At 42.2% G+C, this 13,946-nt stretch overlaps 2 protein-coding genes and 1 non-coding gene across 13 annotated transcripts in view; all 3 read left to right on the top strand.

Moving 5' to 3' along the window:
* Positions 1 to 1,487: 1,487 nt before the first annotated feature.
* rps13 (ribosomal protein S13) lies at positions 1,488 to 3,872 on the top strand. The gene is made up of 6 exons (XM_027007438.3): positions 1,488 to 1,626; positions 2,643 to 2,691; positions 2,774 to 2,852; positions 3,018 to 3,187; positions 3,398 to 3,498; positions 3,799 to 3,872. Exons 1-6 carry the CDS (start codon positions 1,604 to 1,606, stop codon positions 3,830 to 3,832), a joined length of 456 nt encoding a protein of 151 aa, XP_026863239.1. The 5' UTR covers positions 1,488 to 1,603; the 3' UTR covers positions 3,833 to 3,872.
* On the top strand, positions 3,596 to 3,722 carry LOC113575783 (small nucleolar RNA SNORA19). Its single transcript, XR_003410441.1, has one exon. It is a non-coding gene; the product is annotated as a small nucleolar RNA SNORA19 (small nucleolar RNA).
* Positions 3,873 to 9,972: 6,100 nt separating the features above from the next.
* plekha7b (pleckstrin homology domain containing, family A member 7b) overlaps positions 9,973 to 13,946 on the top strand; it is a 67,818-nt gene continuing 63,844 nt past the window's right edge. For 2 of the 11 annotated variants that reach the window (XR_014121357.1, XM_081708930.1), the window contains exons 1-3: positions 9,973 to 10,548; positions 10,641 to 10,717; positions 10,903 to 10,960. Coding sequence is in view for 9 of the 11 variants with exons in the window: in XM_081708930.1 (XP_081565056.1) it covers positions 10,463 to 10,548; positions 10,641 to 10,717; positions 10,903 to 10,960 (221 nt within the window). In the remaining 2 variants the exon portion in view is untranslated. Of the gene's footprint in view, positions 10,549 to 10,640; positions 10,718 to 10,902; positions 10,961 to 13,946 lie in introns of those variants that run through there. The other 9 variants (XM_081708929.1, XM_081708927.1, XM_081708924.1 and 6 more) reach the window with 8 other exon arrangements.

The raw sequence follows: 13,946 nt of genomic DNA, 5'->3' as shown, positions 1-13,946 counted from the left end.
CTGTATTTCTCCTGTTATTACTATCAGGTATGGAGTACCTCAAGGTTCAGTATTAGTGCTGGTACTCATCCCAGTATATCTGTTGCCTTTGTGTACTAATGTTAGTAAGTATAAATCTTGTTTCACTTTTAAGAAGATGATACTCTGCTCTGAAATATGTTATGTCTCTATTTTCCACTGAGGCCTACTGACCTGCACTCACTTAAGCGTCTGGCTGAAGTTAAACTCTGGGTGGCCAATAACCTTCTCCAGTTAAATGAAAACAAATCTGATCTTATGATTTTTGACCGATTACAGCCTTGTGACATCTTAAGAAATATCCTGAGTGTACTGTCAGAATATGTAAAACCTCAGGTCATGACCCTTAGTGTGGTTTTTGACACTGACCTTAAGTTTGACAAGCAAATAAATAATCTAAAGTAGGTTCTACCAGCTCAGGTCATTTACAAAAATGAAATAATTGCTTAATCCTCAGGATTTGGAGAAGGCTATTTATGCCCTCATTTAATCTCCCTTGGATTATTGCAATGAACCATACATCGGTGTACGACTTTGTTTGTGGTTTTTACAGATGGCTCATGGGCACTAAGAAAAGAAGTGATCTCTCTCTGGTTTTAGACTCCTTCCACTGGCTCCCTGTTCATTACTGGGTCCAGTTTACAGATCCCTTACTTGTTTAAAGGCCCTAAGTGTAGCTGTACCATCTTGTATCTCAAAGTTCCTAAAATCAACTGAAACTCAAGGATAACTGTACCGAGACTTGAGAACAGCCTACCACTGGACATTAGGTCTCCCCACTCTGACTGTTTTTAAAACAAGATTGAAAATGATTTTTAAGTAGTTTCAGTACAGGACTATATCATATCTATTGAAAAGGTAAACATATGTTGTAGGAAATGTAATAACAATTTTATAAGGCAGTTCAGTTCAGAAAGCTGGCCCTGCAATGACCTTGAAAGAATTGGCACAATGCGGAATGTGGAACTGCTGTTCTATATGGTTTTTTCCTTATACAGTCCTTAAGTGTGTCCTCAGTAATGACAGCGGCGTCATTAAATATTGCAGTGGTGCACCAAGTTGAGCACACTCCTTGATGTGTATGATGCTTGTATATCTTGTCATGGAACTACTAAGTCTCAGTCAAATAAGAAACTTTACAAACTTACAACACTTAACATTTTTAAGTTTATTTGAAATGCAAATCTAACCTTTTTATGCTCTAGTATTTAATAATGTGTTACATATTTATTATTTATTGTGTTTTACCTATTTTTCTATTTTCCTGGACATCTAAACGTCAGTTACAACTAATCTAGTATCACAGAGTTAACTTTTTTTATGTGAGAGTTTATTTGGATACTGCAACATACATGTACATAATTCACTGAAGACATATCTGAAATAATAAGAAGCAACAGAACACAACAAGGGAGTTTTGATTTTTACCCTAAGAATAAAGGCGGCTGATAGAATGTGTAACGTGAGACCTTTTTTATTTTTTTTATTTTTTTTTTTCGTAGAAAACGTCACTTCCTCTTGCAGACTCTACTTCCTCCCAGCCTCGTTGTGGTCTTTCTCTTTTTGGGTTCCCCTAAACGCCATCATGGGTCGCATGCACGCTCCCGGGTAGGTTTTAATTCAGCGTAAGCACGTCTAAGGAAGCGATTGTATCGTGTGTATAAAACACGTATGTCATTATAATCTACTGAAATGTCTAAAATATGGCTGAAAATGGAGTCGCAGGGGAAAGTGTTTGCTACGTTCCCGCCCGCTGCGGTTGAGCTAGCTGGCTAACATGGCAGCGCGTTCCTCCCGATAGCGAGTGAGCGAGCTAACGCTAACGGTTTAGTCTTAAGGTAGCTGCTAGCATACCGTGTGGGAAGCTTTTGTTACAGTGTCTATCTATCTATCTAGCTATCTATCTATCTATCTATATATATATATATATATATATATATATATATATATATATATAGAGAGAGAGAGAGAGAGAGAGAGAGAGAGAGAGAGAGAGAGAGAGAGAGGTTCCTATACGCTCGTAGTGTGTAGACAGTTAAGCTAGTTGACGTTTAGCTAAGCTTTGTAGACACTGTTAACCCGCAGCAGCTGTTTTCCTTTAAATGGGGGACTGTGCCAGGTCGTTGTTTCTTTCAGGACCTCACTCAAGTGTGTTTATGTATTTAGTCTTTCTACGGCCTGCAGGCTGTATGGTCTCTCAGCTTCATAGTGACAGGCTAGCTACCTGCTACTGCTAATTGGTTCATGTGTAACCATTTTGTAAAGGTTGCTGTTAAATGCAGGGTTCACTCATGAAATGTTAGCCTATTCCAGACATAGAAAGTCAGGGGATTTGAGCTTTTTTGGGGTTATTCATTGTTTATCTGGGCACTTTGTAGCATCTTTTTAAGTTTAGCTGCCATGTGTTAAAATGCTTTCCTTAGTTTCCTCTATTGTATGAGTGGTTATGGATACTTGATTTTTCCATGTCCATGTAACAAAACTGGCTGATTTTTGGCTTATTATATATCATGGAAATGTAGCTTTTTTTTTGTCTGAAAGACAGAAAGGTTAGGTAATTTTGACATTGAGCGGAAACCTTCTAAATAGTTTGTCATTAAGTTAACTCACATTTTGTGTTTCAGTAAGGGTTTGTCCCAGTCGGCACTCCCCTTCAGACGCAGTGTCCCGACAGTAAGTATTTAGCTACAGTCTAGATCCTGCTTTTGTTCCACACATGAAACATTTACTAATCTGTTTCTTGCCTCCTGCCCAGTGGCTCAAGTTGACCTCAGATGATGTTAAAGAGCAGATCTTCAAGTTGGCCAAGAAGGGTCTGACCCCGTCACAAATTGGTATGTTTTTTGTCGTGTTTTTAAACGTTTGTTGGATTTTGTTCTGGAATATCAGCGTTCTGCAAAGTAAACAGTCTTCTTCCAGTGTTATAGTTGGGCACAATTCTGTTGTTTTGAACTTTGGTGGATTTAGTTGCCTGATGTTGGCTGGTGGGTCTGCTGTAGGTGTGATCTTGAGGGATTCCCATGGTGTGGCCCAGGTGCGCTTCGTCACTGGCAACAAGATCCTCCGCATCTTGAAATCCAAGGGCCTGGCTCCTGACCTTCCTGAGGATCTGTACCACCTTATCAAGAAGGCTGTGGCTGTGAGGAAGCACTTGGAGAGGAACAGAAAGGTAAACAACGTTCAAGCGAGATTGCGCATCTTGCACAGGACACTCGGCACTTGGTGTGGCCGTTTTTAGAAGTTACTCTTGCATGGAACCATCTGTATGTTGAAGTTTTAATGAATCTGTGCAGTGCACAATCCAGAATATTGTACATATTGGCTATTGCTGTGTAGCACATGGGTGGGTTGGTGTTGAGTCTGACACGCATGTTTGCAGGACAAGGACGCCAAATTCCGCCTCATTCTTGTTGAGAGCAGAATCCACAGGCTTGCTCGTTACTACAAGACCAAGAGAGTGCTTGCTCCCAACTGGAAGTAGTAAGTATAAACTAAATAGGTTTAAAGGCAGCGTCATGCTGTCCTGAAGTAGACATGAGCTGGTGTGTAGTTCGGCAGCTAACATCCAACTGCAGCATGGCGCATTTCATTGTCCTGTTCTTCGTGTAAGAACTGAGATATTTCTGATGTGCTAGATCAACCCTGGAGGTAAATTAGCAGTTTGGCTCGATGGTGCCAGTGCTGCCAGTCCCCTTCACACAAACTGCTCCTTCAGTATTGTACACGTCTCATTCTGTTTGCTTGCCTCCCTCTAATCTTCGTCATTGTTTTTATCCACAGTGAATCTTCCACAGCCTCTGCATTGGTGGCATAAATGGAAGCATTTTGGACAATAAATGATATTTGAATATGAACACTGTTTGTTGCAGTCATGTTGGTGTTCTTTGTGCTGTTAACTAGGGATGTATCAGAATTTCCTGCCATTTCATCAGTGACGGTTATCAGTTTGTGGTCCTGTAGTATTGTTTAAAATATAAAATGCTTAAAACATCTCTAATTGGAACACAATGTACACACACCCCATGAGACATTCAGAATTTTGTATGGTGAAACATCAAACCTGTCTAGTTTTATTCAATTGATCATCAGCCTATGGAATAAAATATTTTTTTGGAGGTTATTTTGGCAATCTTCCTGTGCACAGCTCTGTCATACAGGTCAGACCTGTGCCCGTTAAATGTGAACTGTTAAGAAGGTCCAGTGTGTCTCTCCATATGGTTTTGTAGCACTGCTGTCAGGGTTACTTTCTTTGGTAAGGGAATAAGAGTTGAAACCTTCCATGAGTTGGGCTTTGTGCAGAAGTCTTAATAAAAGCTGAGTGAGTCGTCATCCCTCAGCTGAATGGCATGTGCTAGGAGAACCGGCCCCTGTACTCCCTCAGGGCCAGGTTCCTTTCTGAGATTTACTGAAGAGGCAGACACGTACGTGTGTATAAAATCTCACAGATGCACTACAGAAGGCCCTAATGTCACTAAAATCCTCAGTGTCAAAGCTACCATAAAGCAAATTAATATTGAAAAAAGTAGTCCAGTACAACGTTTCATTCTTTCTGCTGTTGCCCCCCATGGCTGTTATGGATTAACTGCAAAACCTTTTACTCTAAATCAATTTTGCCTCTTAAGGACCTTTTGTTTTCTTGGTTAGTAGTTCAATGTCCTTATGAAGAAATGCAGCTTCCCCCCCCCCCCCTCATATTAGGAATATTTCCCTTGTCACCCCAAGGCTTAATGTTTGAAAACAGCCGAATGGTTTTTTGGTCCTAACAGCAACATTCTCACGGAACCTCTTTAATTATATATACGTGCTGTTGTTTTTCCAAACTAGCAGATAACCAAATGCATCTCTCCATTGTCCTGTAGAATGTAAAAATCATACTTTTACAAATTCAAAAAGGTAGGTTTTTATTTTTATTTATTTAGTGATCTTTAACTATAATTAAACCATTTCTGTAGATGCCTGCAGTGTGCATGTTGGCTCTAAAGGCTGGTGATAATTTTTTTAATGGTTAAAGCCTAGTCAACTGATGTCATGGTAACTACCCATGTGATTCCACCTTGGCCTAAAACTAGAGATTTTTAACCTCAAGAATGATTAAGGTGCACTGCGGTGCTCAAAATGTGCAACTGGAAAAATGAGAACACACAAACTTCACAGGTCATGAACGATAACAGCACAATACATCACTTTACAGAAGAAAAATACATGTGCTTTTGCCCACTGAAGTCTTCAGAGCAGTGCAGTTCTGGGTAAAACTTCACTAATAGGCAGAGGATTTGAAAAGGTTATATTACACATTCAGGATTTGTTAGAATAATGGCCTGACATCATAATACATGTTTTATTAAATATTGAAAAAATTAAGAGTACCATGGCAATAATGTATTGCACTCAGTGGTAGGATTAATGTAGGAATTACTTTCAGTGTCCTGTATGCAGTGACTTCCAACCAAAGTAAAATGGCTACTTGAGAAAATGTAATTCTCTACATTTGTTTAGTAAGATGCTTGGACTTGTAGTGTGTATCTGATTCCCAACTAACTGCTGGGAGACTGCAAAATCAAAACGGTCTCTGGAGGTCTGAGAGTGTGGTCTTATATGGCTGTGTGATACAGATATACTGAACTCTGGGCAACCAATAAAATGCTTCTATACAGTTTAAGACTTGATTGGTTTAATCAAAGGTATTGGTTCTGGTCTCAAAAAAATCTTTAGATCAGCTTTGGATCTTTCAGTCCAGTGACTGAAATTCATGTAATTAGTTGCTTTTTTAACCTTTGGGTCTACCTGTACTGTACTGTGCATGTACTGTACCTGCTAGCTCTATAGTACCGTATGCAGTCTGAAATGCATATCACATACAGTTCCATTGGAATTACTGCACTCCTATTTTGTAAAATGGACATAACAGGACAAAGGCGGCTATTTTCAGTGGAGTAAGAGGTGGAAATATCAATACGAGCATAGCCAACAATATCAATTGCTTGTGTGAGACACAAAGGAGTTCTCGAGGATCAGGGAATATTCCAAGGCATTCTTTGATGGAAAAGGTTGAGGATGAACCAGGAATATTATGTACCTTGCAAAAGGAACTAGACAGAGTCAAAGTCCAGCACGTACAGTAAGACATGCACAGGTTTCCTCCACTGCCTGGCAGGGGTTAATATTTCCAGTGATGTTGATGAGAATCTTGACTAAGACTGGATGCTGAGGCAGCATAAAGGTGATTTCTTTCTTTATGTACAAACTATCGTTGGTTTATATTGGTAAAAGCATGTAAATTAAATTTCTGTATTCTACATTTATTATTAGTTGCTTATTGCAGGATATTTACCTTCTCTCAATTTCAGTTTATTTTACTACAGTAGAGGAATTAAAAATTTATTTCCAAGAGCCCATAGAAATGTCTTTATAGTGTCTCATGGTGAGTAGGAGCCGTACTTTAGTCTGCAGTTGGTATTGTTCGGACCAATATTCCAGAACACTGTGTCCAGGTTTTATGTGCCTGTTCATGTCACCAAAAAATATACATTTCTAGTTTGCTATGCCACCATAAGAGGGCAGAATTTTCTCTGTTCAGGCCTTTTTTTTTTTTTTTTTCATTTAAACATCTGAAAGAGTTTAACAGGTTTGAACATTTCCTTCCAGATTAGCTCTAGGAAGCTTGACATGAGATCTTGGTATTCTGCACACTGTCAGAATTCTCCCATGTCACTCCCTTGCTGTACTCTTCCACTGGTTCCCACACCACATTCCAAAAGGTACTAATCTCACTCCGTTCTGCGCCCTGCTGCCTTTGGGCCTATTGACTCAAATCACCATCCCTCAGGACAGGAAGACAACGCGCATCAAGACTCTTCCTTGTCCTGTTCTGTTCTCTGTTCTGTTCCGTCTTCAAATTAAGACCAAAGACTCTTCAGTGCACTAATATATAAATATGCACTTATATATAAGTGCATCAAAATATATTTACCCTGATAATTTTCTTAACACTAACCTATCTGGTGTCATGAGGATATGTATTTGAGACTGTAAAGCACTTGTGTGTCTGCCAAATGCTGTAAATATAAACTGGCACCTTTTTTTCCAAAATTAAGTCATCCTTGGATTTGTGAAATTATTATTATTATTATTTTGTATAAAAAAGCTATGTATGAACAGGCTTCTTGACCTGACACAACACTATATGTATTTGCACAATCATGGAGAGCGGCTGATATAATTGAGGCAGACTGGATCGCTTTGCTCAGATTGTACATGCACTTGGGGGTACATATGTTATTAACGGTTTAAGAAAAAGCGACCCTTGAATGTGAAGTTCCACAAAGTAAAATCAGACAACTACAAAAACTGCCACTGCCTGATTTGGTTATGAGGATGGAGCTTTAAAGGAAGGTGTGTCAGTAGTGAGAATCAGGCAGGTTGGTGGGGGGCGGGGCTTCAGCACATCCAGTCAGGAGTGGTGTGACAGTATCTGACCCAGCCTCAGCCTTCCTTCCGAGGAAAGAAAGTTAACATTGAGTCACCTTGCTGCATTGTGAGCTGCTGGCAGTGGAGAGACGGATAGAGTGAGGGGCGAGAGAGGGAGGGAGGGAGGGAGGGAGGGAGAGAGAGCTTTCTGCAGCACCAACACTGCAGAGGAGCTGAAGGTGTTGCACCAGCACCCTGTGATGGGGAAGAATCCTCTGATAAATGGAGAAGGTGATTAACCAACAAACACAGTGATGATGGAGGAGTAGAGAGCATGTGGAAGGAGGTTGGGTCTGACTGAAGCACACGCTTCATCTCAGGTGATGTCTTCAGCTGAACACATCCTCAGTCGAGCGTTTGAGGCATGTCATGTGTGATTGAGGCTGACCCAGTTGCGGCAGTATAGCCAGGAAAAACTGTCTGGTCGTCACCTGTCAGGTTCATGATCTGCTGTCAGTCTCTCTCCCCACACTCGCTCCCACAGACCCTCCAACCCTTACAGACACTCTAAAAGATACCAGTCTTCAAGCATGGCTGGTAACTCAATATATTTTTAAGGCAGCACTATAAGGCAGGAAACTAACAAGACCATTTACTTGATATCTGCCTAATTAAACTGAAATGTGTTACATTCTTGTTCACCACAAATGATCTGTTTTCAGATTACATCCTACTGCTGTCCATAATTGGGAAAAAAAAATTATGTGGTTCACTTTTTTATAAAGGCATCATAATCAATACAGGCTATTGATAAAAAATATCAATATAACTTCATAAGGTAAACTGACATAATTCTGTATCAGAGAGGTGATCAGCAGGGTATAAAACCTCTGCTACATGGCAGACTCAGAAACGGCTCTCAGCTCGTGCAGTGTTTCTCATGTTTATCGGTATTTTCTCAGTCTCTTGTTTGCAGTAAAACTCAAAGACACATGATGAGCATCATGCACTTTTTCTGTTTGAGCAAAAGTGTGTCAGGACCAACAAGAGACATGCAAACAAAACAAGCCCCTTTTAGAAAGCAGTGCTGATTCATTTATGTTGCTCATAAGTGTTTATCACTGTCTGCACAGTGAGAAAGCATTTGAGCAGTCTAGAGGACAAACAAGTGCTAGTTCATTGTATTTTTAAGTCAACTATAGACTTTTGCACTCCACAGCAAAAGCCCATGAATTGTTTGAACATGAAGTCTGAGAAAAGGCCAGACAGGCATCTTTTCTTTTATTGTCATCTTTCATCCCTCATCTGATGCACTGAGCGGCGCCGTGACTTCACGTTCTGCTTCACACCCCAGGATTAAATTTATGGAAGCCATCGGGATTGGGCGGGTCTTATATGATAGTGCAGTGTAAGCATGTAATGTGATTGGTGAGAAGATCCTCCATCCTCTTACAGCCCAGCTGAAATCATGAGTGTTGGAGCGGAGAGATTAGTTGTCTCTTTCTCTTTCTGTCTCTCTCTCACACACACACACATTCCTCCTTCAGATTTCAAAAAAGTGTGCGTCCACTATTGAGGTCTTTGTATATACATGCGGCTGATAAACCAGGTTGTACGGTGATGGCTGCCATAAATAGCGTGGTCTGTTATGCTTTGTCTCCTTTCATGACTCTGTTGCTCCCTCGTGTGCAGTTTAGCCAGGTGGATATTTCTGTCGGCAGGATAAGGGTCCTTTGTATTTCTCTTGATGCTCAGGTGCCTGCTGAACGTTTGGTACTTAAAAACTTGACTTCATGCTAACACACCTGTTCTCAGTCATGATTAGATGCTGTGGGTATGGCCATTGCTACAGATGCACTATAAAGAGAAAATACTATTTACCCTTTAACAGGGAATATGACCATTAAAGATTCAATTAGAGTATGCATGACTTGCATTAAGGAACATAATCCTTATTAACACTGATAGACTCTGTGACAATGATGTAATTTGAAATGATGAGGTATGGCTGGACTTCGACTAATATGGCTTTATATGTACACATAGGAACTGATAATGTAATGTGCTGATGGAACCAGAATATGTCTATATGAGTAAGTTCTATAAAAATAGAAAGTTGACTTGAAGGTGTGGTAGTTATATGACAATGCAAAGATGTCAAAGGGTGTCTTTGCTTTAACAAATATTTGTTGTTGTTTTTGTTTTCTTAATGTGGATCATTGTTTTACATTTGGGCCATCTGAACATGACAGCCAGAGAGCTAGGCAGCCTGTAGCCTAGTGACATTATACCTGAATGAAAAACAAACTTTATTTCTAATTTGCTTCATATTATAAAGGAAAGAAACAGTACAATTACTGTAGACACACCACGTAGCTCAATTTAACTCAAAATAGAGCATTTGTGTCCCTAATAGAGGACTAACTGCTTCAAGCAATCTGCTATATCAGAAAAACTAAGTTGCAATGCTCCCCAACAATGTTCAGTAATACTTCGAACAATAATTGGTTGCTTGCTGCCAAACCAATCGGCAGGATCTCGTGGTATCGTTATATATATAAAGTAAAACAATAATGCTAACATGTCTTTGAAGTACGTGAGAGCCGAGTGACAGTCAAACGCATGAGTTTCCAAGCTAAACACCTGCAGAGCAGCCTAACAAATCCCTGAAGCCCAGACCGCATTGTTAAGAAGCTGAAGGCAGCTAAGGAAATATTTAACCCCGTTTAGGTTTCTTTGTCATTTCAATTCTCCTGAATGCATTCCAGAAATGTCACCTCCGCAGCCACCCTGGCGGGGAGCGCCATTCGGGGTATTTAGAGGCATGTTTCCGCAGTGCAGCCTGGCGTGCTCCAATCGTGCGGTACCCCTCCTCGCTCCTCTTTTTAGTCGGCTTAGGATAAAGATGTCCTGCACTCTCCCCAAGTTTGGCCCTCCCCTTTAACAGTGTAGCCCTAGCGGCGGTTGCTGGACTGCCCGACGTCCTGGAGGCTGGACGCAGCGAGGAGCATGAGATAGCTGGCTTACTCGGAACGGGATGATGGCGGCGGCGCCCGGGCGGGACACTCTACCGGATCCCTGGTCGTACGGAGTGTGCGGCGACGGCAGGGTCTTCTTCATCAAGTGAGCCCTTTCTTAGACGAACACCTCGCGCTTGCCTCGAGCTTACACGTGCACGTCGTCTCCTCGTTCAGTAACAGGTGTTTCCCTTTCAGCGACAAAACGCGCACCACTACCTGGCTGCATCCCCGCACTGGTGAGCCTGTCAACTCCGGACACATGATACGATCAGGTACGAGAGGCACTGCTGTTGAACTACAGCTCCAGGGTGAACTTTAGTGGCTTGGGCTGGCGGGGCGCGCACACACACACCCCTGGAAGGACGGAATCTCAGATGTGTAATGAGTAGGACGCTTTCACGTCTGTCCAAATCTGTGCAGTCTAATGGTATGCAGCGTGCACGCTTCTCTCCTCTAGATCTACCGCGTGGCTGGGAGGAGGGCTTCACCGCGGAGGGAGCCAGCTACTTCATAAAGTAAGCACGAGTCCATTTCTGTCGCGTGCAGCCGAGCGAGCCTGCGATGCAGGTATAGCTGCGTGGCGCTCTCGTGCCAGCGTGCCGCTGGGTCTCGAGCGTTCTCACGGGACCTCCCCCTCCCCCTCAGTCGACAGTTGGCAAAACTGTCGCAAGTTGTGCTTCAGTGATACAGTTCGGTTGTGCATGTGTGAAGTCGTATGTCTGAAGACTTGTCCTTTTTGAGAGACCCTGAGACACGAGCGGTTGCTAATATTCTTAATATCTTTGCTTGGGTGCCCCTTCGCAGGTCCGGCGACGTTACTAAGAATCTACTGTCTCATTTGTAACCTCTAGGCTGCGCAAGACACAGCTAGCTGGCAGACAGGAATCTTGAATGGGCTGTTGGGTCAGGAGAAAAATGTACAACTCCCTCCACGTATGTGTCGTTAATAGCTTTGTCATATGAGCCAGATTGCTGAGTAAGAATGAAAAGGTTCGAGACTCCTTCAACCCCAAGTGTCTTTTATAGAAGTACCGGATCGACTCCCTTTAATGATGCACTGAGAGTGCAGGTACTATACGCACAGGCGGGACGTATTACAAACACTGACGCGGAGTTAATGCCAAAGATAAAGGAGAACACAGTATGACAAAACAAAGCAAATGACCGGTGTGTGGAGGCAAAAATAATCAGGCACTCCAAACACTAAGGATTATAAACACAGAGGGATGCTCCAGGGATGAGGTCAGGACTGCTCAGGGACAGCAAGGTCATTCCGGTCAGAGAAGGAGACGCTAAATCTCACCGATGGCTCTTGTAACAGCAGACAGCTACACGTGTGTGGTTGCTTGCTGTAATTGGAGACGCAAACAGTTATTTAACAGCTTCTGTTTTTTTATGCAGAAGCTGCCTTATCACTTTAAGGCAGATAGTTGGCATATTTCTATTTTAGACTTAAGTCAGCAGGCGACGAGAATAACCACATGTCATGTTTGTTTATTGTTATTGATGTTGCTTATATATAAATAAACTAACTGGTGTGGATCACCTTTTGTGGTGGGTGTCAGAGCCTGCAGAGTGTTTGGGAAATGCTTCATCTCTATGCAAAGACGGGGAGGGTGATTACAGTGCTCACAAGAGTGAGCCCTGCTCCAGTGACCCCTCTCCCTCCGTCCACGTAGCAGGGAGGCGAAGGGAACTGCCCAGCATGGCTGAGTAAGTTTCCCATGAACAGTCTCCTCGTGTCCGATATTGTGTAAGACGTTCACTCTCCCTATCGGCTACATGCGTGTGTGTGTGTGTGTGTGTGTGTGTGCAGGTACATGTGATTTTTTGGTGACAGATATATGGCATGATCATACTTTCCAATCACTGTGGCCAGGCTTGCCAAAGTCACTTTACTCATTCATTTAATATGAAAACATCTGCAGCCATACATGTTCACGCCCACTGTAGCGTCCGCGTGTCCGTCATAGTGTCCACATGTCCTTCGGCGCTTGAGCAGTTCTGCTGTGTTGATTTTGCTTGCCTGCTTAGTTGCTGTCCAGTCTCTGTGCTCCGCCATTCGCAAGGGGCCAGTTGTTGTCTACTCCGTTTCCTAGCCTGATTTGATTAGAGCATAGGATTCAGCCAGTGGGCAGTGAGAGACACTGCTCTTCATCCTGCAACACCGTCCCGACTTAATCTCAACACCATCTGGTAACGCATGATCCCTGCAGACATTTTTCTTTTTCCTCCAGCAGATGCAGCAGTTACCGGCGTTGTGGTGAGCCTCCTCTGGGCCATGGACCCCCTCCCCACATGGTCTGACAGGGCGAGATGTTCCCTTGTACCTTCTTTTCTGAGTTGGCTTTGGAGAGTGCTTGAACCCATTCTGAGGGCATGCATGAGGAATAAAGCCTTGGAATGATGGAGTTTGGATTGGGAGTGGATCTGAGAATTTCCTGTCACAGTCATGGAAACTTGCTTTGTTCTTCAGTGATTTGTTTAGCATTTGTAGCCTCGAAAAACACATTGACCGACTCTTTGAAGTTCGGAATGAGTTCCAAATGCCAATGGGAATTTATCCCCATCTTCTCATCTTGGAATCACAAAACCTTTTTGTTAATATATTTGCTTCTGCAGCTAGAAACACATAACTGCTCTTCATCAAGCATAGTTATTTTTTTTAAAGACTTTATTTATTGGATTCCCCCCACACACACACAAGCCAGGTGCTTAAGTGCTACCCCGCTGCACAATACGCATGTTGGTTCAGAAATCCACCTGTATGAAATTCATAACTATCAGCCTATCTCATCTTTAGACCTGTTATGCAATGTAATCCAGGGTGCATTAGTGCTGAGCTTCCTGCTTTGGTGACGTATTGGTTTATTGTTTTGCTATCAGAGCCAGTGGGCCACACAACTGCAATATTAGCATAACAGAGGGGGAGTTTGAAAGGTCAGTGAAAATGATTTTGGAAATGTGTTATTGCTGACAGTTTTATTGTTGTGCAACATGAAGGTGCTCTTTGTGACGAGTGTGAGTGCAAACAAGCTGAACACTGCGGCTCTGGTACGAACGGCATCAGAAATGTCAGGGCTGGAAAATAAAGAGCTTATTTGTGACCTACAGGACTCAGCCACTCTGCACTTTCCCTTTGTCAGGTTTTATTAACATCAGTTGAAAAGGAAGCCTGTGATTTTGTTGAGGTTAAAATGTGGTAAGGGAGGTAAAGAAATTTAAGTATTTTTTTTGTTATAACAGACACTGGCTTCACAACCCACTAACTTGATCGAATTACTAGTCAAACAGCTTAGCACAAGATGTGGATAGTCGTTTTAATATTTACAAAAGAATTTGGCATGCACTGCTTCTTTTCAAATTGGCAGAATAAAGTGGGTGTATGTAGTTGTTTGAAACATCACCTCAGTCTTGGAAAAAACAAGCTTGTCGTTGCATATCTTAGCAACCCTCTTGTCATCCGATAAGTCTGCACAAACAGCAGAATGTTGTGTAGTG

The sequence above is a fragment of the Electrophorus electricus genome, chromosome 3 (genome assembly GCF_041902795.1).
Source record: "Electrophorus electricus isolate QZ-2024a chromosome 3, ASM4190279v1, whole genome shotgun sequence".
In the NCBI taxonomy this organism is placed as follows: Eukaryota; Metazoa; Chordata; class Actinopteri; order Gymnotiformes; family Gymnotidae; genus Electrophorus; species Electrophorus electricus.
Note: the sequence above shows the minus strand (reverse complement) of the source record. Positions and strands in the feature narration are given on the sequence as shown.

Bases quoted from the DNA above. Each gene is read 5' to 3' on its own strand.
- rps13 (XM_027007438.3), top strand. From the start codon at position 1,604: ATGGGTCGCATGCACGCTCCCGG. The intron at 2,853-3,017 runs GTATGTTTTTTG...GGTCTGCTGTAG, and splicing joins TCTGACCCCGTCACAAATTG to GTGTGATCTTGAGGGATTCC. The intron at 3,188-3,397 runs GTAAACAACGTT...GCATGTTTGCAG, and splicing joins ACTTGGAGAGGAACAGAAAG to GACAAGGACGCCAAATTCCG.